Source organism: Thermobia domestica, chromosome 9, assembly GCF_964235325.1.
Source record: "Thermobia domestica chromosome 9, izTheDome1.hap1.1, whole genome shotgun sequence".
In the NCBI taxonomy this organism is placed as follows: Eukaryota; Metazoa; Arthropoda; class Insecta; order Zygentoma; family Lepismatidae; genus Thermobia; species Thermobia domestica.
The window spans coordinates 166,202,159-166,227,727 of NC_137462.1; the positions used below are offsets into that span (position 1 = coordinate 166,202,159).

The 25,569-nt window shown below is 33.3% G+C and overlaps 1 protein-coding gene across 3 annotated transcripts in view; it reads left to right on the top strand.

Annotated features, from left to right (window-relative positions):
- Nucleotides 1-24,453, top strand: part of ASPP (Ankyrin-repeat, SH3-domain, and Proline-rich-region containing Protein) — a 185,886-nt gene extending 161,433 nt beyond the window's left edge. For all 3 annotated transcript variants that reach the window (XM_081772130.1, XM_081772129.1, XM_081772128.1), the window contains 8 exons: nt 522-651; nt 2,941-3,075; nt 5,404-5,651; nt 8,433-9,172; nt 11,587-11,872; nt 12,992-13,158; nt 17,337-17,536; nt 20,764-24,453. In XM_081772130.1, the coding sequence (XP_081628256.1) occupies nt 522-651; nt 2,941-3,075; nt 5,404-5,651; nt 8,433-9,172; nt 11,587-11,872; nt 12,992-13,158; nt 17,337-17,536; nt 20,764-20,796 (1,939 nt within the window). In that variant the 3' untranslated portion in view covers nt 20,797-24,453. The remainder of the gene's footprint in view (nt 1-521; nt 652-2,940; nt 3,076-5,403; nt 5,652-8,432; nt 9,173-11,586; nt 11,873-12,991; nt 13,159-17,336; nt 17,537-20,763) is intronic.
- The last annotated feature ends 1,116 nt before the right edge of the window (nt 24,454-25,569 follow it).

The following is a 25,569-nucleotide window of genomic DNA, read 5'->3' on the forward strand; positions in this document are numbered from 1 at the left end:
AATTTTCTATTGCATAAATTAGTAAAAATAGATTTCGTCATTGCCAAATTATCTTTAGTAAATACAATTTTACATTTAATTATTCATTAATAATAAGAACAATAATAATGTTGACAAAGAAACAAAAAAAAAATACTTTCATGTATATTTACGAAAATATAAATAAAACTTTAGCAAATATGATTATTTTTAACAATTTACTAAATACTTCTAACAAAAAAGCAGCTTCATCCTGGCATTATATAATGCAATAATCTTTTCGAATTTAAGAAATTGATCGAAACAATAATTCATGAATTTCATTAATTGGTGCTTTTTAATATAAAAATAGAGTATATGAGCTACAATTTCTAGTCAAACTGTACACAAGTTATTTATGTTAAAAATTGTGTTTTTGGAACTATATCATGTTAATGGAATTATATTTTATTAAAATAGTGTGCAAAGTTGCTCGTATATTTTATCGTGTTTGTGCTATGCTCTGAACCTCACTTAATTCGTGTTTTTGTTGTCTTCTTTAGACCATTTGGAATTGCTTCAGGTGTGCCGTCATATTTTAACAATCCTCCATCATCAAAACGAAGTCCACCAATAGGCAGTACTGCTACTACCTCAGAGAATAAGATCGAGCCTATAGTTACAGCGCAACAGGTGAGGAAAAAATGAATTACTTCAAGTGTAATGGTGTTATTTTGTTTAGCCTCATTTTACAATTGAAATTCCTGCCGTCAATATGGGCTGAAATATCAAGCGTACATACAGTAGATTTATATAAATCAATAAACAAGTATACAAAAACTTAGCTACTAACACTAGAGTCAGTACACATTTATAACTTCCAAGACATGATATACGGAATTTGTGCTTAGAAGTAAAGGTTCTTGCTTCTCTCTATTGTAGCCAGGCGACTGTAGGCCATGTGCTACGTGGAAGTAAGACCTGAACACATGTAAAAGGTAATGTGGTCAGAATCAGTTCCAGGCTTCTGCCTCTTTTGCGTACCCTCCGTGTAGGTTATTTCAGGCCAACTTGCGTGTATGTTATTTCAGAGTTGGTTGTTATAAAAATAAAAAGCATTAAGGGTACTTTGAGTGAATCTGCAGTACTTTTATTTATCGTTAGTTTCAAATTAAATACGCTTATGATACTTTTAACTCCCCTTTAACGATATTTTGCAAGTATGGAAATATGAAGGGAAGATACTGTGGTTATGTTAACATCCATTTCTTTTTATTATTTTTTTTTAGAGGTTTATGAACATGATATGCTTACAATCCTTTGCTAGGTATGCAGAACGCACTTTCCAGTACATGTTTATCATAGTTTGTTTTCATTATAATATCTATTTTCGTTAATACGAGCTTTTACAATACTGTGGCTTTCCACCGATGATATGATTATGATGTGATAGTTATTGTATATTACTATTATTATTTTAATAATAATATTATTACTATATAAGGATACAGATTAGCTCAATTATGTATGCAGTGGCGGCTCCAGAATTGTACAAGGGAAGTCACATCCCGTCTTTGTAGCCTATAGTGATTTTTCACTTTGAAGGCATTTTTTTTTAAAATTCTAATCTGAGATACAGATATTACAGAGAAAATAACGAATTTGACATTGCATAATCATATATCCAATATTTGTTCTATAGAATTATTTAACTTAACTTTAAATACTTTACTCAACACAAAGAATTCAAGGTATTCAAGAAGTGGAAAATAATTGATGTCAATAATGCTCAAACTGTTTCTTCAAAATGAATTTCTAACTTAAATCTGTAAAAATAATTTTGTTATATATCCGTTTAACATGTACAATTATTAACAGTGCAATTTGAAACGGATACAAAAAGCTAAGTAATGATGAAAAGTTAATTAGCCTCAACTCTTATATGTTTATCCTGTAATATAGGGAGACAGTAATATTTTCATAATGCATTGAAATTCAAGTATTCATTTGATTTTGGTCGTTTGTAAAATAAATGAGAAGTCATTTGACCACTCATTTTCAGCACTAAAATGTAGACTTACTGTTTAACATTGAACCTGATTCACACATGCTCCTACCGGAAATCGAACCCTAGTATCGTATCCAGAAGACATATTTTTAACCATATATCCACGAGAAAGCTCCAAAATATCCGTTCCTCCAGTGTAGCGGGGACCGAACTTACTCAATCCCCCGCGAGTGTTCTATACATGACTTAACAATTGGCTATTCTCTCTCTATTTATTGGTATTTTATAATTATTTATTTGAGTTACAAGTGTATCACTTATTTGTCTGTGGCTTTGCATGCTTGCTTTCACAATAATATTTCAAATGCAGTTAATTAAAAAAAAAAAAAAAGTTAGGTCAAGAATATTCATTCATCCTCTAAATGCTAAAAAAAATCAACACACATCAGGTGCTATTATTAGATCCCGAAATCCTGAAGTGCATTACGAGAGTATTTTATTTCTTCGCGTCCACCTGGAGCGAGCGCAAAACCAGAACAGAATTGAAGAGTTCCACTTTCTCGCCCACCTCCTCTCCTCTCTTCGTCTTCCGTCCGCAAGGAGGTAAGTAGAAAGCTCGTTTTTTCATCAGATTAAAAGTGTGATTACTTGTACGTAAGGACAGTCATTTTAAAGGGCTGTTCTCTGAGGATGCTATGCGAGAAAGAGCCAAGCCAGAACATGTGAACAGAAGGTAACATCAAGCATCGTGACATACGCTATGATGCCAAATTTTCCATGGACATCAATCAGGTTTACAGACCCTATATTAAAATAACTAAAATGAATCCGGTCCTTCTTCATTTCTATACAGGAATACATGTTCATAATTATTTTTTATTTGAGTTTATTATTTCCAGAGTAAATGTTTTGCAAAATGTGTTTCTTTTAAAACTGCTCTCGTCCATATTGATTTTTTTTCTTTCTTAATCTAGAAACCAATCAGCAATGTAACACCAACATTTATAGAAAATCAGAAACCACTTCAGCATCAACAGGCAACGAAAAAGTTATCTCTGCAATCGAAGATAATCGAATCAACGCCGCAGGCAAGCAAATTAAAGGAACAGGTAATATGTTCAAAGAAGCGATTCGTATTATAAAGAACAGCTAATTATTTTAAAATTATTGGTATGGTGTGTGGCATTCCTCTGTTGAAGTATTTTTGAAGATTCTCAGATTAATGTGTGAGTTAAAACTAAACGGCATCTGTATTGGAAGTAGGTTTACACTGCAAGTCTTGAATGGGATTTGTAATACTAGCAATGTATTGTGTCATTGTGTTTGACATGCATTGAAAGAGCAAGAGACTTTTCGAGATGCATGTATTTAAACAAGTCAGTTAGGAAAAGTGCCCGATATACTTATTTCCCATTTGTCGCCCTTTGTGTATGATGCTACAGAAAAGAGTTAATGGTGAATCGTCGGGAAAGTGGAAAAATCCGTGTTCCTTATTATTTATTTATTTATTTTTGGGAGGTGGGTGGGTATACTATGTACGAACGAAACTAAAGAACGTAATCGAAATGAAATGTATACTACCAAAACGACTTGGAATTTAGCGAGACAACTAGCGCAGTGATAATGCGTCGTATTGCACGGTTACTGTATATTTTCTCTAAATATGCCTTTTATTTCTGTTAGCACTCTCTTTCTTGTAATTTCCTTTCATATTATGGTGAACGAAATATTCATATATCGTTGTTGTTTCGGCAATCCGTACAAATGTGCTTCCGCAGTAATTTTTCTAAACGATAATTTAAATTATTTTGAAACTAAAAAGCCAAATAAGTTTAGGATAGTATCAATAAAATATCTAAGACTGCTTTTTTAAAGAATTGCCGAATGTGCTTTATTGGGATCATATATTTGAATCGTATTTTAAAACATAGTAACGAAAAAGTAAGTAAGAAATTTGTTCAATGAAAACTTCGTTGAAAAATACCAGTGGGTTGTATTGCCGGCAAGAATACATAAAGAAACTATTGTACAATTACTCTTTTAAGTCTTGTAACAATTAGGTAGCGTAGTGTAGAGAATAAAATGACTAATACATACATATACAATATGTGTCGAGTTATGAAATATATATATATAAAAGTCACTGTTTTCAAATTTAAGTAGAAAAATAAATATTGCCCTTTATATATGATAATTGTAGCTAGGTCCTGAAAGATCATTAAAAAAAAAAAAAAATACCAAAAGCAATACCTTACAGAGGTAACAGCTGTTTTGACAGGGTTACCATAACATGTGATAGGACACAATGGTGTGCTTCTGTTTCTGCAGTGATGGGTACGTCGGTTATTTCAAGTTGAAATGTAAAATCAAACTGTCGTCGTAAGTGAAACTATAAAAACATTAAAATATTAATGATCACGTAGATACAATCATATCGTGACTAAGCCAGTATATTTGTTATGACGTTCAGAGGGAGTTTTCTGAATAAAAACAGTGTACAGATATCCATAGGCACGAGTGAACAAAAAAATATGTATATTAAACAATTTATATGCACGGACAACTCGCACAATTATATATGCCCTGCTAAAAATATAATATACAACAAAATTTATACATACATATGTACGTATATATATATATATATGATGCACTATGTCCTTTCTTCGTAGATTATCAGAAATAGGTTAATCAGTTTATTTTAAAATATTTGCCCAGTTTTATGTGTCACATGTTTTCAAGCATCTATTCATTGAAAGCATGCATTTTTTTTTAATATTTTTAATCAATACTTTAATACTAAGTGATTTCTCTAAATGAATATCTATATGCATATTTGACCTAATAAGGGATGTAGCTTTCTTTATTTTTAAACTTAACTTGACCTGAAAAAGTAACGGATTCAAAGAGGAATTTTATGAAAAAAAAAGTTATATATATATATATATATATATATATATATGCTGTATACGTGTGCCACTAAAATAAAAGTGTTTTTATTACATTTTTTAACGATTTATTACTCAATAGATACTTTTCGGAGATATTTTTCTTATATAGTAACTACTGTTTTCTTTTTAGGGACGTTCCAAACATAAGCTTATATATAATTATTAGTTTTAGAAAATAACGATATACATATAAATATGAAAACGTACAGTATGCGTGAAATTTTTTGAAGCTTTGGTACAGGAAGTCTCCTCTGTGAATTCGTCCATTCCTGCAAACAGAATTTGCTCACGTTAATTACGTAACAGTTTGCTGTTCATGCATGATCATGTTGTTATTTTTTTTTATTTACTTTCCTTCTAATGAAACAAAGCGAGGCCAGTTGCAGGTATAGGTTTTTATGTTTTTAGTAAACAATCGGCATCCAGATAAGCAAGAATCCGTAGACGTAAATCATTCATTGTTTAATTTTATTTCTCGTCCAATAGAACTCTTCCTGGGACTCGAAGGATCTCTCTCCACCACAATATACTTCAACTCCGGTTAGCACACCAGAAACGAGTAAAAATGAGGATGTAGAAAGGGTCAAACCAGCATTACCACCCAAACCTTCACTTCCACTAAAACCCACTCCTCCGCCCCGTCAGATCCACTCTTCAATGGACAAAGTGGACACTTCACCTGATGCCATAGACTCAGCCCTTAACATATTACGAGGTTCAGCTGTGTTACTAAGGTATGTATTGGCGTGTATAGACGAAGTTAGCTCCAGATATTTGCTTTATACTTGGAAGATAATCAGCTTTTGTGATGTTAAATTGCCTCTAGTAAGTTGTGCGTTTTTCTCTATTTGGGGACCTCGAAATTGATCCAGTATGCTTTTGCTTATTTACTTGTCTCAGTTTTAAAGACATTCCTTAGAACTTGTGTGAAGGTTTGACTTAAACTGAGATAAATGTATAAGAATCATAGATAGAACTGCTGTACTATTTGCGAGGTTAGTTCTAGTTGTTTTAGAGTATCATAACATATTCGCAACAACACATCGCTGAAGGATCAATGTCTTGAATCCTGCGTCACACATATTTAGATATAGCAAGCAGTAACAAACCATATTCGATACAGAATAGTCGTATCAAGAAAATACCTGTTTGCATATACCTATTAGTGCATGTTGTGTGACTAAAAAATTTACATTAAAAGAATAGAAATTTATTACTCTATGTGATAATTAGTCCTGTAGGTAAACTGTCGTTTCCTTTCTGTATTCATTTTAAGGTGTAACAAGTTGTTATCACTCATTTATTTAGCATTGATTTTTAATGTTTGCAGATTTTAACTTAAATGTTTAAATGTACGTAGTTTAAATATTGTGTTTCTCTCATGGTACAAGTAAACTTTTAATTAAGATAGTTTCGTTTTTCCATAACATTTAGTCCCTTGTGACATTAAAAATAAGATTAACCAAAAGATAAAAGGCATCATCGTAAGTGGTGTCGCTAGGGCAGCATGCGAACCGTACCAAGCAGCACCAACTTACATGACAATCTATAATTTTATTCAGGTTACTATATATTTTTTAAAATTTTTATGCCTACAAAAGACATCAATTTTGTTAAAATTACATACCATATCTACATAGTATCCATATCTTTGTAATAATAATTCATAGTAATAATGAAATTAATTCAATTTTTGGAACCATTGCTGACCCACAGATTCTGAAGAAATATCTTCTCAACAGCGCTGTTTTAAAACTGCGTTTCTTCGTTTCTCACAAACTGTGAGAAGCATCGCTTTGACACTTGGTCTAGTAATAGTACTAATTGTAGCACTGTTTTTGAACTAGAATCGTTCTGTTTATTGAATATTTAACTTACAAAACTGAATTTTCAGTTTGTCACCCTGTTTGAAAAAACTAAGCATTCAATACATATATACAATTTATGTAACATACAATTCCAGGATTTATTCATAAGTTGTTGATTCATCAGAAGTGACAAATATATGTAAAATTTAGTGCAGTTATGTGAGACATGTTGTATTAGCTATAATTAAGTATAGTTAATAGCACATAATGCTAATACTTGAAAACTTAGTACACCTTGTCACACCAACGTTAGCGACACCACTATCCTGAAATTTAAACTTCTGCGTAGTACATACTTCTATTTTTTCACTATTAGTATAGATTTTAATTACCTTAATCCCAAAAGACTAAAAAAGTTTTATAGGTACAAAAGCGCTCTTATAATTAAAGAATAAAAACATTCAGAATGTTATGTAAAAGACGTTAAATAGAATGTTTAAATAAGAGATTTCTTAATTTCATAGATTTTTAAAATGTGATATTTGCATTCTTCTTTAAGATATATATCTTATTCCTTATGTTACACCCTACCAGAATCACAATAGGAGAAACAGAAATTAAGAAAAATATTTGTTCATATTTTAACACAAGCGAAAGACAGTTAATTTTTCAGAAATTTAATTCACGTCTTAACATTTCACCTAAACTGTACCTGGAATTTCTGTTTATTTATGCTTAACTTTTGATATAAATCCTATTTTTTTTTTAAAGGATAGAATCTTAAAAAGTTACGTTGTTTGTATATATATATATATATATATATTAACACTTAACAGGTGACAGAAAACTTAAGTGAAGTTCATAAATCAATGATGAATTTATTCGAAATTCGTTCGTACTTTATATGTCATATAAAAACTTGTATGTCTCTGTACACGACCAATATCTACAATTCTTTCTGTTTCTTAACATTTTTAGCATACTTGTAAAGGTGCGAGTCGAGGTATATTTTCCGAGCTATATATAATTTAAAAGAAGGAACAAAGAATTTAAGTTATTTTCTTAAGTTGCAAACTATTGTATCTCTGAAGTTCTGAAGGTGTGAAAGTAAATAATAAAGACTTGGCCGTGTATGCGTTATTTATTTCGCTTTCGTTTGCTGCTGAAAGTTTTGTTCAGGGTCGAATTTTCTTAGAAAAAGTCTTGAATTTTCTTTTGCGTCACATTAATGTTTTATTCTTCTTTACGCAGTAAGTAAGAATTCAGCCTGTAGTCCTAAGCTTGTAAGTATTAAAATATTATATATAAAGTAACACTCAAGAGCCATACAGAACGTTCGCAAAGTGGTTTCTTGAGACTTATTTTTACAATGTTTTTTCTCACTAATATCTTGATAGTTACAAGCTTATGACTACAAGCTAATTTCTTACTTTACTGCGTGAAAATGAAATAAAATAAAATAGTAATGTGATGCAAGAGAAAATTCAAGACTTTTTCGTAGAAAATTCGACCCTGAGCAAAGTTCTGAGCAGGAAACAAGGGCGAAATAACTGGGAAGAAAGGCAACGCATATGACACACAAGGTAAAATGTTAATTTATTTAAGTATAGTAGTAAATTTTTAACAGGTAATGTTGAGTATATTCAGTCATTGGTATCTTGTACATTTAGTCTTTACTTCAAACATAATTCATAATTCTCTTTGCAGAAATCGCGACAAACCTCTTCCCCCAGTGTTTCAAAAAGTAAGTCAGACTTTAGTATCTTCAAAAGACGCGTTGAGAGTAAGCAGTGAGTGTGCTGACCCTCCTCGACCACCGTCACCCACGACTGAACCTCCACATGAACCGATGCTGACCTCAAAATTTAAGAAAACAGAGAACCTTGTGAAGCCCAAGCAATTGCTAATAAGGAAACAACCTACAGCGGAACATATCAAGTTTAGTAGCAGTAGTGGATCAAACGACAACACTTGTGATAATAATAATGTGTGTAGTAAACCGGGAGGTAGTGATAGTAAAAGTATATCCGATTCGAACATAGGAACAAGGGAGAGTATGCCTAATAATAGTAACCTGAATCAAAAGTGTGAAAGTTCTACTGTTTACCCCTCCCCAATTAAAATCCCTCCTTCTGAACTTCTGAATACAAACGCTGCGTCTGTCAGTAGCATGCAATTCACAAGTTCAAACTTTACAGTGAGTTCCAATAATGATAAGAACAATGTTGTTCAGGAAAGTGAACCTCTGTCTGTTATTACATCTAAAGGTCAAGAACAAAGTGAAAACACAGAAAACATTAAAAATAGCAATCTAATGAAGACATGGCAACTACCTAACAATAATGATGAACCGAGTGATAAAAATGAAATAGATAAAACAGATGAGAGCAGGTCGACAAAAGTACATATCGACATCACAAGTTCTGTTGATCAGGATCGTTTTACAGGTACGTAAATCGTAATTTCTCGAAATCCATAACTTTAATTTATTCAATACACTTTCTACAAATATTTGGGTTTATTATTTCTTATCATCTTAGAAAGGAAATGTTGCTGGTGTAAGAGTTATTCTCAATTCCTTGCATTTTGTTTTAACTATTTGTAATTTTTTCTTTTAATTAATTACATTATATTCCCAAGGAGTATTCTACATATGAAGGAATCTGTCTTGTACGGTGATAATTAGAGTCCGGACTTCTATGTAATTACATATTTTTCCTTTATATTTACATGCGTTAAATTAAAAAATATTGAAGACTTACGTCAGTAGGGATGTCATAGTAAAGTTGTATATTACACATTTTACTTAATGTTACATATTCTTAAGATATGACATATTCTTTATATTAAACAGTCCTTAAGAGGAAAATTCATCGGACTTTCTGCTTACATGTTAGTGTGATAGATAAAATGTAAAATTTAAACTGTCTCTTCCCCTTTCCCTCTACCCATTTTCAGCTCCCGATAACATACTAACTTAAAAGTGCGATTTGCCTTCGTTGTACGTACATAACAGTTCTTTGATTCACCTAATCGTAACGATTACTTCAAGAGTCGACGGTGTACTAGTTTCTAGCCCGCAACAGGGAGCGGCAGTCAACCAGCGAACGAAGAAAACCAACAATGGAAGGCGGCAAGTACAAAGCTGATCGGTACTTACCTTTCATTCTTACTTTGTTGTTGTGAGCGTTTTTATTTTTGCAACCGGTGACAAGTCTTGACTAATCGTTGTTAATTCAACCGTAGGATTCGGTATATATAATTCGTGGGGTTTTCATTTTAATCATTGGAGTTTTAAAGAAGAGTTTTGCCTCAGTATTTAATCCATGTTTCAGCTATACAAAGCCGGAATGGCTCCGCCTGCCTCCTCGTTATCTCAGAAGTTGTGGTCTTGGATAGCAGTCGACAATTCATTTACCACTGATGGCAAAGTTGTTTTTTGCCGAGTGTACGATATAATAATAATAATAATAATAAAAGTTGGGTGCACTATGAAATTTGTTAGAGCAGTATATTCGCACATTAAAAAAGAAAAAAGCAAGTTCTACTGACCGAGATGAAACAGGATTCTGCATTCAGTGTATTTTACAAAGAAATTTGTGAAGCAATGGGTGAGCAAATATTCCTTGGAAGAAAATTCAAGTACCGAAGTTCCACGATTTCCTTTAAAAATATTGTGCCCGTAAAGTTCCTGACGACTCAACTCTTCGAAAGGGATATCTTTTAGTTTCCTACAAAGAAGCTTTTGAATCAATTAGGGCAGAAGTAGACAGTTCCTAGTAGTAGACATTTCCGTCGTTGAGACAATTGATGCTTTGGGACGGTATGTAGCTAATTTCATAGTTGGAAGGCTAACTACTGATTCTTCATCTACACCATCTCATTGCATGCAAAGTTCTGGAACATTCTATCCATTTTCAAAAGAAGCAATATTTAAGCTTTATTTTCTTTAACAAGTGATTGAAATAAAAATCGATTTAGGTTTAAAAAGTTCTTTTTAATTGCTATTATTATTATTATTATTATTATTATTATTATTATTATTATTATTTTAAGAAATCAATCTTGACTTCCAGGGATTCTGAAATATCGAAACTAGGCATTTTTGCGAAAATAAGAAGAAAAATGTCTGAAACTAATTTAATTTCATTTTCGTTACTGGAACTTCTCGTAGCTATATGGTTAGTTTATGTAACTTCGGCCAGAGAGACCGGGTTCAATTCCCGGTAAGAGCTTATGTGGTTCGGATCCCATGTTAAGCTGCAGGGACATATAGTCTAGGTGCTGGACGGAATGTTGTAGCTCCAAATCAGCAAATCAACCAATCGTAAATTGTACGACAAATAATATCAATAGTAAGAAAGGCAATCGAAATAAAGGAAGAATGAGTGCGCTGGAAACATACTACCGTCGAAAGTGTTAATATAGTTGTCTTGTCGTAAAAATCCATGTTTATATTTTCTCACTGTATAAAGTGAAGAAATAGTTTTTATTTTTATTTTAAATGCAATATTTCAGGAATTTTGAGCCCTGTAGTTCACCTAACACTCCAATTTCAAGCATCCTACCATAATTTCTGTTTAAATATCTGTGATATAACGCAATGAGTGTACAGGGTTATGATTATACATGAGAAACTATGGATAAAATATCAGAGATGGGTTAAAAAGAGAAAATATGCATCTGAGTGAAGTTCCAAATAATAGTAATTCTTGGCTTGTTTAAACGTTTCTTTCTTTTCTTCAAAACCAACCACTGAAACAGAAAAATAACTTGCTGTGTTTTGTTCCATGAACTCTTTCTGCCTTTTCATTTCTTCTTGTATTCACAGCATAGTTTTATTCGTGAACGGTTATTTCAGGTACGAATGTTACACGCAGGATAAAAAAGGGTAATCTGAAAACGATGGGCTCGGTGAAGCAGACACGGCGAGTTAGTTTCGACCCACTTGCTTTACTGTTGGACGCCTCACTCGAAGGAGAATTAGAGCTGGTGAAGAAGACGGCATATCAAGTCACAAATCCCAGTGCAGCGAATGACGAAGGTATTACAGCTTTACATAATGCCATATGTGCAGGCCATTTTGAAATTGTCAAATTCCTCGTAGAATTTGGTTGTGATGTCAATGCTCAGGACAGTGATGGTTGGTAAGTAGCAGCTTTCACTTTAATAACAGTCTTACTTTTTAAAACAATATAATACCTAAATATTGCTTATTTTTAAAATATTCTTTTATAGCAACAGAAAGTATGTCTTCAAGTGCTGCAAAGAAAGATACCATCTCTATTAATATATAGTGTAATAGTTGTTTAATAGATAAATGTTATAAGCAATAAGTAACATCTCGAAGACATAAGTAGTAATTTAGTGGCAGTAGTAGTAGAACATAGTAGCAGTTCACAGCAAAACAAAATATAGTTTTGATTTTCTTCAATTTGGAAATTGAAAAAGAGGACTAATTATTCTTTTTGATTTTCATAATTTGTGACGTAATCTAGTATTTGCAGTAATGCGGAACTACGAGAAAAATAATTACCATATGCAAATGCCTACTTTAGGCAATTATACCCTCTTACCTTTGTATACATACAAACACTTCAGAAACTACTGGGGCCGCGGTGGCTCAGTGGTAGAGCGTTCACCTCTGGTGCTTGGGGTCCCGTGTTCGATCCCAGCCCCCGCCAAGTGAACTTTGTGGTGGACAAACACCGTGTGCGTGGGTTTTCTCGGGATTTTCCCGTTTCCTCCCACTTTTCATTCCACCTTTTCATTCATCTCTCATCATCACCGTCTCCTTTAGCCTAATCAGCATAACCGTGGGACGTAAAACTCAAAAATTTCATTTCATTTTTTCAGAAACTATTTAAAGGATTCCTTAATGTTGTCCTTTGTTTCATATTTTTGTCATGGATCATTTTGCTATATTTACTGAAAGTTTTCCTGAACTTTCTTCTTATAAATAAAATTTCCTATTTCGTTTCACTGAAAATTAAGTGAATGCTTTCTGTTACTTGATTACTTCAAGATGAATGGGTTTCGTGGAATTATTATCTCTTAACACTGCGTTTAGATAAAACATGATAGGATGAGAAAGAAAGGAATTTTCAACAAAGCTATTAATGTAATGTCATACTTTTGTTTGCTACTCTTTTATTATTATTATTATTGTTGTTGTTGTTAATAATTATTATTATAGATAAAATATTTTATTCCTATTGATTTCAAGCAGTTTAAAACTTCTATAAGTATTATTGGATTGTTTGTAGGACTCCACTCCATTGCGCTGCTTCATGCAACAATCTGGCAATGGTGAAATTCCTTGTGGAACATGGAGCATGCATATTTGCAACGACTCTTTCGGATCATGAAACAGCGGCGGAAAAGTGTGAAGAAGACGAAGAGGGCTTTGATGGTTGCTCCGAATATTTGTACAGTAAGTGTGTCATTTCATTCTTGAAATACAAAAAAACAAAATGACATGATCTCAATGCAAAATCGTAGATTACATTGATCTTTCATCATTTCCAGTATTATGATGGTGAAAACGTTACGTTAAATAAACTTTTGCGAACAGAAGCCAGGAAATGGTATATTACATGCATGTATACTTTCTTATGTATATACTGTGTATGCTTTGTGTGTTATATTATGTAGCGTACGCAGGGAAGTGACTGTACAGAAGTCCTTTTTTCGTCCAATGTTAGACTTTGAACAAGATTATATTCCAGCATAACTCTGGAATACCTAGAGCAATTTTAATCAAACTTTACTACATATTACTTACAATCTGGAAAACAGTACTATGAGGGTAAGACTCCCCTGGCACATCTATAAGGGGTAACATAAAAATGATCAGAAATAGTATCGAATTCATAGATTTTAGTGTCATTCAGATTAATCGTGACACTCGTGCGTGTGTGTGTGAAATAATCGAAAATGACTGATATTACTGTCAATTGAATAGTTTTCAGCGTCACTAAGTTAATTGGTGGCAGTTTCGATGCCGCTTAAGTCCAAGTTTAATCCCCAGAGGAGGGGGGGGGGGGCGAGGACTTCTATAGCACTTCTAAACGAAAGTAAGACACATACAAATAGTGACACTCCAGACGATGTTTAAGTCCAAGTTAAGCCCCAATTAGTACGTTGCGAGGGAGGAGAAGGGGGATGAAATGATATGTAAAAGTAATCGAAAGAATCGATATTAATGTTGAATCCATAGCTTTCGGGGTCCTTAAGTTGATTGGTGACAGTTTCGATGCCCTTTAAATCCAAGGTTACTTCCCAGTTGGGTAGGACTCCCCAAGCACTCCTAGCGGAAAGTGGAAAGATGGCCGTGATGTGAATCATGACACTTCAGATACCGCTTAAGTTTAAGTTGAGTCTCTGTCAGCACATCTGTGGGAGGGTGACATGTGAAATGATCGAAAAAGACTGATACTAGCGTCGAATCAATCGTTTTCGTGATCCCTAAGTTAATTGGTGACAGACCCGATATCACTTAAGTTCAAGTTTAGCCTTCCAATGTAAATAAGATTCTCTAGCGCCCCTAGGAGGATGTGAGAAGGGGTAGCATGTAAAAATAAAAATAATAATAATAATAAAAAAAGATCAATATTAATGTTTAATCCGTAGTTTTCCGATGACATTTAAGCCCCAGCTTAGACAAGAACGAGTATATCAACAGGCTCGGAAATTTACAAGAGCAACGCCTCTCGTTATTTATTCTACTCAGTTCTTTATTTTCTGACAGGACAATGCCGAAGGCGTTGCTTATGTTCCACCATAGCTCTGAACCGCATGAAGTTATTTTAACCAAACTTGGTATACTTCTGTGGAATAAGACATTCCTAGTTCTACTAAGAGTGAGTGTAGATAGGGGCGACGTAAAAATAATTGAAAACGACACATATCAATGTCGAATAAATAGTTTACAGGCCACTGGTGAATACGATACTCCCGACACCGTTAAGTCCAAGTTCAGTCCCCAGTGTGGATAATACACCCCTAGCACCGCAGAGTAGGGTTGGAATGGGCATGCATGTAAAAGTAATTGAAAACGACCTACATTAGTGTCGAAACCATAGTTTTCGGAATCGCTAAGATGAATACTGACACTTCAACGTTCAAACCTCATCAGCATGGTAGATGAGAAGATGTAAAAATAAAATATCCAAAATGACAGAGAAGAGTGTCGAATCCATAGTTTTCGGGGTCAGGTAAACGGTTGACCTGTTTGAAATTACTTCTGGAACATAGTATCTACGTCACGGTGGATCATTACACGTTCACTAAAGTGTATATTCTGAAAGGGAAGGGGATTAAAATATTTCCCATACACGTATTCTCCTCATGCGAACAACGGATATTGCAGCTAGTAATTTATAAATATTTGGAAGGGAAGAGCGGAGATTCCTGGTTGTATTTTTCTGTTACTGGAGCAATAATGTTTCAAGTTCAAAATCTATGGAAAGATTTGAAGGGGAAAGGGAAAAGATTTGAACAAGAAACAGTTGTTCTAGTAAATAGTATGGTGCAGTAAGGAACACTTCTGGATGGTACAATTTTGCCGTAAATTTCCATATGATTGTACCATCCAGAAGTGTCCCTTACTGTACAACCAAGAACTTCTTCTCTTAGAAACGTTTTATTATTTCCGTAATGTGAGGAAACATTATTATTTTTTTTTCAACACGAAAGATGCATATAATACTGTCCCTATATATTATTTCTAAGAAAAAGAATGTCTATATACCAGCGTTTCCCAACCGGTGTGCCGTGAATGGGCCGCTGGTGCGCCGCGAGGAATCGAAACAAAATTATTAATTTTTAGAGGAATCAAATTGTAAAACGTAGGGAAAAATATATATTTGTATTTCACATTACTATGAATGTATAATTTTAAGTTTCATACCGTGTTACTGTTCTGTACATTTCTAATGTTGAAAAAAGTATTTGTTGTCATTGTTATGACCATTATTACTTCTTTATTATTGCATACTATTTCGTAACTTGAAAATTTAAAATATCATTCAATCGTTTCGACAAAGTACCTACATTTGTGTTTTAAAAATAAACGAGATTTGTTTGTTCGTTCGTTATTTAGTGATCTTCCTTCTTAGTAAAAGCTTGGATACAGTTTTTAAAAAGAAAGCGTATTTTTAAAAAACTTGAGTCCAATATTTCATTGCAATTGTTTTCTATTTTTAAATTAGAATGAAAAATAAGCATAATGATTTACCACGGGGGAAAAACCCGTGTTCGAGCTTTCTTCTCTGTGAGAAGGAGATCAATAATTACAGAAAAAGTACCACTGTGTTTTATATTTACAAATAATATCTATAAGTGTGCCGCGAGAATTCAAGTAACACCCGTAGTGTGCCGCAAGTTGAAAAAGGTTGGGAAACGCTGGTCTATACAGTATTTCTAACGAATATTCATTGCATATTCTACAGATATGTCTTTAGATACTTTTATTTTTGTTTGTTACAACATGTGCAAGCAATCTTTAATATATATGTGAAGAGGTATACACACTTTTTAATTCACTATTAATATTCTTTAGGAATTTTCCTGAAATAGAACGTTAGGTGAACATGAACTTACTCCTATTTTATAGTGATAAAACTTAAATTTCTTAAGGCATGCATTATTATTGCTGTTGTATGAATAATATCCCACATCAATCCTTCTTGTGCACATCATTGATTTCATTCCAAAGAAAAAAAGAAAGTAAAAATGTGTAATCGATTGCTAACTGTAGTCACAGTACTACTACTGAAATTATATTACAAATATTTTCTCTTTTAGTGTAGTTTATTAGATGAAGTACAACTTTCATATGCTTAAAAGCGAATACAGCCAGTTCTCAACTTAAGTAAATAGATCATTCCAGGTGTCTTTGAGTAAGACGATATTTACGGAAGTCATATTTTTACCATAACGTAAAATTTGATGCAAACACACATGAAAGAAGTCGGTTTAATAATACTGCAATGCAAAAGCAATTATATAATATGCTTTATAATTAAGATACAGAACCTTATATTCTTAAAACGCCGGTGTAAAAAAATAATTACAGTTCAACAATAGTTAATTGCCTAATTTGTCTTACTCGCTAGATGGCTCTCAAAATAGAATTTGCAAATTTAATACTACTACTTGCTTCAAATGTAACTACCATTTGTGAATTTTAATTATATCGAAAATTTCTTACGTAAGTATAAATTTACGTAATTCAGACATTGTCTGTATTCCTTAATCACACTTCATATTAGTTAACATGATGATGCATCAGTGCATTTTATGCAAGACTGTCTTTGAAAACAAATCACGGGAAGTGCTTTTAAGAACTCTCATTAGATTATTTAAAATGCAAATATGTTCAGTAAATACTTCAAGAATTTCGAAAATCTCAATATGGCTTCCATTTTTTGCTCTATACAAGTACGCCCATGCCTTTTATACAAATGTAATTCACAAATATATATATTATTGAATAAATATAAATATATATTATTCTGAATTATTGAATAAATCATGTATGTTTAATGAAGGTATTTTTGTTTCATTGATTTGTGATCTAAGTTTGTAATATGCATTATGTACTGGCAGGTGTACAGGAAAAACTGGGCATCCTAAATAATGGTGCTGTGTATGCAGTTTACGATTATGATGCTCAAAATCCTGATGAACTAAGTTTTAAAGATGGAGATAAACTCGTAGTTTTGCGGAAGGGAGATGAATTCGAAAGAGAGTGGTGGTGGTCGCAGTGCAATGATCAGGAAGGATATATACCACGTAATCTTCTTGGGGTAAGTAGGCTTGCGAATTGATTGATATATATATATATATATATATAAGAACAAAGGAATCCCGAAGCGAGAGTGAAAATGGATTGCTTACTAGAAAATAATGAAAACAATCTCACACGGTAAAAGTGCACTATAAACTATTTACGTTCGGTGCTTGATGAGATGGGGAGGGAAAGAAGTAGAAAAAAGAAAAGAAAGAAGAAAAAAAACAGCGAAAAGTCTAAATGGATGCCATGTTGAAAAACAGGGCTATGTGATTGTGTTGTCAGGCTGAAAAGTAGATAGTTTTAATCGAAGATGATGAAACTAATGGGAAGAGTGGACCTATAGGAGTGCGAGAGAGAATAAATCGTTAAATTAAAAATTATTAGGATAGTAATATAAATTTTCCATTTTTTCTGGGAAACATGGAAATGTGGAAGAGGAATTTCGACGATACTTACGTAGAAAGTATAGTCAGATGTATTTTTTGTGACAAGTTGAATGTTCTTGGACATATAGATGAGGAATTTGAGTGTTGCAAAACAGTATCGATGTCGTTGATGCAAATGGAGAGAGGAGTTAAGTTTTTCCGACATATAAGGTTGGATAGTGTATGTAAAAATGTACCTGAAGCTTCATATTAAGAAGGTATATTACTGGAATGTCACCGTAATCAATTGGAACTTCGCTGCCCTACGTTATCAGTTACTTTCATTGAAAGATAACACAATCTAATTGCATACCGGGATCGAACTGAAAACCTGCTAAAAATCGAATCTCATATATTTGAATATCAGTAATTGCACTGAAAGAGTACAAATTTATTACTACGTTGATGTTCCCAATAATCTCCTTTTGTTGCAGGGAACTCCATTCGACTCTTTTCTAGTATTATATTATTATTCATTTATTCTTTCCTCTTTACATGTCAATGAGTTGTTCGAAGTTTGCAAGTGAAATATCTGAGGAAATCTTCTAAAGCCAATAAAACATTAACTGAAGACATTAACCATCAAGAATCAATTGGCCTGCCAGCCATTTTATACATTCTGCAATCAGCATTCGTTAAAGTTTTACAGTAGTTTTTGAGTTACTTTTATAGTGTTAAGTTCACCATGCAACTCTGTAAAGCGCATTGAATTCAAAATAAAATAGTAAATTATGGATAACAGATTTGTGAATAATGTTGTGCTTTCAGTGTGATAGTTTTAAATAAACAGTTATGTCCTTAGATAGTTTTAAATAAACAGTTATGTCCTTTTGGTATAGTATGTTAGAAGAAACTAAATTAAGAAATGACAAACAAAAATAAGATAACATTATTCACAAATCTGTTATCCATAATTTACTATTTTATTTTGAATTCAATGCGCTTTACAGAGTTGCATGGTGAACTTAACACTATAAAAGTAACTCAAAAACTACTGTAAAACGTAAAATCGTAGAAAATCAGCAATAATGAAGAAATTTAGAAACGATGAGAAAGTTACAAGAGCCTCAAAGTAAGGGCTCCTATTTCTTTGAGAAACAAAGAAATGTTTATTTTCAATAATGTTTAAATCATTTTAAAGCTTGTACAATTTTTTAAACATAATTGCCATTTCGCTTGCTGCATTTTTGTAGGCCTGTGGCGGTTTTTGTATGTACATGTCATACTAGTTCGCCGCTATGTGTTTGAGAAAGTGCTTTCGGGCCAAGTGTTCTTTCATCTTAGGAAACAGGTGCTAGTCACTGGTTTGCTCAACCTTCACGACTGTCTCGTTGGAAATTAATGGTCTCCCAATACTTTCATCATGAATGTCAGTACGACTCGCTACAGACTTCCGTCAAATGACAATGAATTGCAATGAATTTAACGCCTTTTAGGTTCAAAAACCGAATAACTGCGCGAACTTCGCACTTGATGGTAGCGCGGAGCGGGAGCTCCCATTACTAACGGCTGACAGGCCGAGAATGGTCCCCAGCGAGGTGTGCGCATGGTTGTTTCTGAGTGGGGGAAAACAAATATAATAGTGTTGCAAACAGCCGCACGAACAGTTTACCTGTGTCTCCAGCGCTTTGGAGACGTTACTTTTAGGATTACCCTCGTACATAATTTGTTAATCAGACTTGCCATATTAAATGACGCGTAATAGACGGAATGGCGGATATGACTATGATCTGTTGATGATTAGAAATCGTAGCACACTTTGACTTTTTAAAATTTTTTGTAATGTATTATTTTATAAAATAATTTTACTAGATAAAGCTCCCTCATCACACAAATCACATACGAAATGTATTTCAATTTCAGCAATTACTGAAATTGTTTCTAAATGTGAGTTTTTAGCTTTGCCTTGTAAAAATACTTTCATTACACGTACACGTACGATACACCTGTTGCAACTAAAAAGCAATATTCTAAAAATACTTTCATTACACGTACACGTACGATACACCTGTTGCAACAAAAAAGCAATATTCTAATATGAAATTCGAGGATACATTAAAACATTCAACTTAACAACAGCAGTATTGTCTCACGTGAATCGAATTGTTGTACTTACAAGTAGTATTTGCATCATGTGTCAATGAACAGGAGATACAATCTGCTACTTAACATTGCTTTTTTCAAAAACATACAAAGTAGATAAATAAACAAATAGTGTCTTTCAGTAGAATAAAAAGTAGCAATTATTATTGGCAGCAAAGAATATACTTTTTAAAGCCATACTTTTTTTTTTTTTCGTAAACTACGCATGATAATGTACTCTGAAGTATTTACTTCTCTTTTCAGCTCATTGTCATCTGCCGATTGATATATATCTTTGTGGAAACAAAAGTTAAAATGTTAGCGTTAATCACAATTTTGGGCTATATCTCATTAACTTAATAATGTAACACCATAATGAAAACTTTGATGAGGAGATACTTCAATATTAGTTTCCTCTTAAGTGGCGCGGTATTAATTTTTGCTTTTTTTTAAAAAAAAAATATTTCTGAGGATTTACTCACCCGAATCATGTTGTTCAGCTTGGTTAATTTATCAGTTGGTATAGATCTCATCTTTAGATAAATTCTTCCGTTAAACCTATATTATTTTAGAATTTCAATGGAAGGGTTACTGTAGATGTTGTGAGGTCTAATTTTATGATTTGATGTTTATGTAACTAACTTTATGTAGGCATACTATATATAGTTTTTACTTAGGTATACTTTGTATTTTGAATCTGAACTTTAAAATTAAACACTGTTATTTCCTTTAGCTGTATCCTCGTGTCCAGCCCAACAAGGAGTGACATAGGCATATAGATGGAGTGTTACGTATACAGAGTCCTAGTTGCTGTGTGGGTATTATCAGGTAGAGGTAATGGAGTGAAAAGAAGTTGCAGGACGAAGAAGGTGCAGACGATGAACAGAAACGAAGACAAAGAGAACAACGGGATCAAACGCTATAAAAAGGATCTCAGGTTATATTCTAGAAAGTATAATTACAGAAATGCCTAAGAATGTTATGCCATCCAAATCTTCATTTGCCTTTATGAGACCAGTGCCTTTATTGGTGTCCTGAAAAGATTATCTATCCATTGTATGTTACTGTGGTTTGTGGAAAACATCAAATTACAAGCTTAGATCAAATAATCTGGAATTAATTCCCGCACCAACAAACTGTCAAGAATATATTCTGCGCAGCTCTCAAATAATTTGGAGTGGGGTGATCATGTAAACTAAAGTGACCTTTTTACAACCTGAACAATAATAGGAAAATCACCATAATCATAATTAAGCAGAGTAACGTCATAATTCCTTCAGGAAATCAAGTGACTTAAAATTGAAAGAATTACCCAGAGGTTGCTTGGATTTTAGATAATACATTTCCTTGGAAGTTTTTAAAAACACTTGTAGTACTGTAATGTACATATTTTCTGGAAATAAACTTGCTGCCATTCATAATTTTTCCTCAAACAGCCTCGACTCTGCATTTAGTCATATTTCTCCCTTATAGTTCGCTGACAGAAATTATTTCTAGGATTATAAGAGATTAAAAGGCGTTAAGCTCAAATCTGATCTGTTCCAAAATGAATTCTTGGCCAGAGCAAGAGACTGATCTTTTATTGTATTTGGTGTGCAGGGTCTGCTACTGCCGTTGTGACAACTTGTTTTGTGTAGGGTAGAGCGTTATATCTTATTATCTTAGATTGTTTCAGTTGGCATATTTATACAATTCAAAACATAGATGTGCATTTTAAACTGTTATTTGAAACAGCACGATTTTCTGTATTCTTTGCACGTTCCAAAGAAACAAGAGGGCAAGCTGACTTTACACATCTTTACTACAATTAACGTGAGGATACTTTGCAACCATGTGGGCATTTTATACCAATAGCTACCTACTAGAAATGTTTTTAATGCCTGGGGCGTAAATGATGACTAACTTGTGCAATGACAATACGCTAAGATATGCGTACAAGTGATTCGAATGCTGAAAATGTTGAAAATATTTTTATATTATTAATAATAATCAAAGGTATTTTTGTAGGCGAGAGCAGTATAAATTTGTAGGAAAATGATCTTTCTTCAGAACGATTCAAAAACAAGAATAGCAGTATAGCAGTCATTCGAGAATAGCACATTTAACAGTATGAAAATTAATTATATATTATGACATTTGCTAAGAAGCACATATTTACAAATATTATTAGATTTTTTCTCCATATTTACACTTGTAAAACTGAAGTGAGAACAGCAATATTCCAAAACTAATTAAATGTTTATGATCATGCCTATCATAAGCATTTTTTTGAAAATTCAAGCAAATGTTTTATTACATTGTAAAACGGGTAAAAAAAAAAATTACACACAATCCTACATATATTCATAAAATTTTGAAACGCACATATCAACTTCGGTGATTTTCTGCCAAGTTCGTTACTTTTGAAAGGAAATTTTGCGATGACATCTTACACTCGTATGTACATGACGGGAAAGAAATTCGAACATGCACGTTAACGGAATTTAAATGGTGAGAAAATTTATCTGTTACATTTTTTGTGTATGAAGTTCATTTGAACGCCTGTGAAGAGTTAACGAAGAACAGCTGTTTTAATTTGTACCTTGTGATAGTATTTCTCCCCGTTCGCAGATATTCAGAAGATAAATTAATTCAAGACTCGGGACCTTATTTTGGTCATTTTCATTTTATGGAAAAAAATAACAGCTTCAGAATGGTGCATAAAGTATTTCCGAAAAAGTTGTAATTCATCTACTAGCTGAAAAAGGGTAGACCTTCACCTCCTAGATGTAGAATTTATTTTACTTGAATTTAGGTTGTCATTCCCATCTAACACTGCCAATCGTATCAGTCCTTCATAATACTGTTTACTGACCAAATGAAAATATCGATTGCGCAGTATGTCGGTGACAAAGCTTTTCATACTGTATTGTTGGCATATTGTTGGTGTGGGAATTTTGAACAGTAGCATTTGAGGTTGAAACTTTGATGCGTTGCTGCTGTATTATCTCGATGTATAAATTTTAAAACACCCACCCACATACTGTAATAATTTAAACCTTCTAAAGGAAAATTAAGTTAATAGGTTTTCAAATACGTCGATGTCGTTTCAATTTTTATAGATGTTTATATGGAAACGGTGTACAAAAATGGAATTCAAAGAAAGTGTTCATTTACTTTCTGAGTTGCTCTGAATTTCAACACGTAATGACATGTATGCAGCTATGAATGTTTTTGTGCTTATCTACAATATTGTTATATGTATGCATGTCCCAATCCAAAAAAAGTGCTTGATTCTGTGCCAGTACAATTTTCTACAACTAGGTTGTTTAACGGTGAGTTGAGTTGCTTATGTGCTGTGCAGCCGGCGTGATCAAGTACCAAGCACAGAAGAGATTGAGTAATTTTAGTTTGAGGAATGTTGCAATCTTGAGTGAAGCTAAATTAGCTTCAATTATGATTAAATACAATAAAAGGAACTATAAAGTACTGTGAAAGCACTGTATCTCAATGTTATAATATGCACCCTGCTAGCAGCAAGCTAGACTCCATCTAAAGGTTTATAATTAAGAAAGATAGATGAACGGGTTAAACTGCGATGTTAAATGGAAAATATTATACGATTTAATCTTGTTACACACTTAAGTGAGTCGAGTGAATGGTTTGATATATATATATATATGCACTTACACTTACAACATAAAGCTTTCGTCCATAAATAATCAACATCATTTTCAGATTCACTAATCGGTTTGTCATAGTTTTTGCTTGCGCATCATTTAAGCAATGCAATATACAGTAAAAAAAACTATTACGATGTTAGTATATGGCTTTTTTTTTTCTGAAAACATGAAAACAACACAACATGATAGCTTGTTAAGTTGTAGAAAGATTGAACTGGTACAGCTGATGATCCTACAATAATAAAGTCTTTCGTACTTATATTCTTAAACTATATTTCATTAATATAATGTAGCTTTGTGCACCTCGTATTTCTGGATATGTGAACAATTTTGGATACTACATTCACAAAACCTGAACTGGCTGACGTTGTCGTTTAGGCCATTGCTGAATTCTTATTACTATTTCTGTTGTATATTTCTTTCTTAGCTGTGTTTAGTAATACGAGTACATATCGCTCATATGTAAAGTTGTAGAAAGACAGAAGCAAATTGACAATGTAAAAATATGGAAACCAGTCCCAGCAAATTATTCACTAGTTACTTGTGCACATGATATCCAGTGCTTGTGTAACAAATTGACGTTAACTTTCTAACCTAGTTATCAAATAAATATATATAAATAATATATATATGTCGCAATATTTTTATATGAAGATATTGTATATTCTTACATTGATATTGTAGATTGTTAAAAAAAGCTAGTGTTGTAATTATGTTCTATCTGGAAGCTACAGAATAAAAATGTTACAAGAAATATACAACTAATATATGATTTATTTCAGTCACTTTAAGATGGAACCATATTTTTAAAAACTGAAATCAGTATTTTTTTTATTTACATCACGAAAATTTGTTCCTAATTCAATTGTTACCTACAGGTTGGAGCAAATGAATTCCGAAGCGTGCTGGAAAACAAATTGTTTACTAGAAATCAGAAACGAAAGCACAGCACTATAATCCTAACAGAAATGAATATCAATTGTAAGATATTTTGATGCCGCGTCATCACACAGAAAAGGGGACAAGTAAAAAAATATTAGTGAAAAGCAATAGCTGATGTTGGGATCGATGCTGTGTTGGCTTCCACAGTTACGTACGTGATAGTCTTGATAGGTTGAAAGTACAGAGTTTAGTGGAAGATATTTGGTCTAGGAATTAATTCGTGCGAGTGGACAAGAGATGGCGCAACGAACGGAGCTTCCCACAGTTCCGTGTATCCACACATGTGTTGCAAACCCCTGTCATCGCGTATCGTTCGTAGTATAGGGCAGTGGATTAAAGCGTCAACAACACCAGTTTGTAGTTAAGTGAACATGGCGCAATTTGTGCCTGATAAAGTGTTTTTGCGGGGTGTCCTGCTGCATTACTTTAACATGCAGAAAAGTGCGACTGAAAGTCATCGTATTTTGGTGGAAGTGTATGGTGACCATGCTCTAGCTGAGCGAACGTGTCAGAAGTGGTTTGCACGGTTTAGAAGTGGTGATTTCGGCTTGGCAGACCAAGAGCGAGCTGGACAGCCAAAAAAATTTCAAGACGAAGAATTGACAGCATTGCTCGAGCAGGATTCGTGTCAAACGCAGGAACAACTTGCAGCAGCATTAGGCGTTGATCAAACAACAGTCTCCAAACGCTTGAAAGCCATGGGAATGATTCAAAAGATGTCACATTGGGTTCCACATGAATTGAAAGACAGAGACGTTGAAAGACGAAAAAACATTTGGAATTGCTGCTTCAACGACAGAGCAGAAAGGGGTTTCTGCATCGAATTATTACGGGTGATGAGAAGTGGATCCATTACGAGAACCCTAAACGAAAAAAGGCCTGGGTGAAACCAGGTGAACCAGGTCCATCACAACCAAAACGAGATATTCACTGTG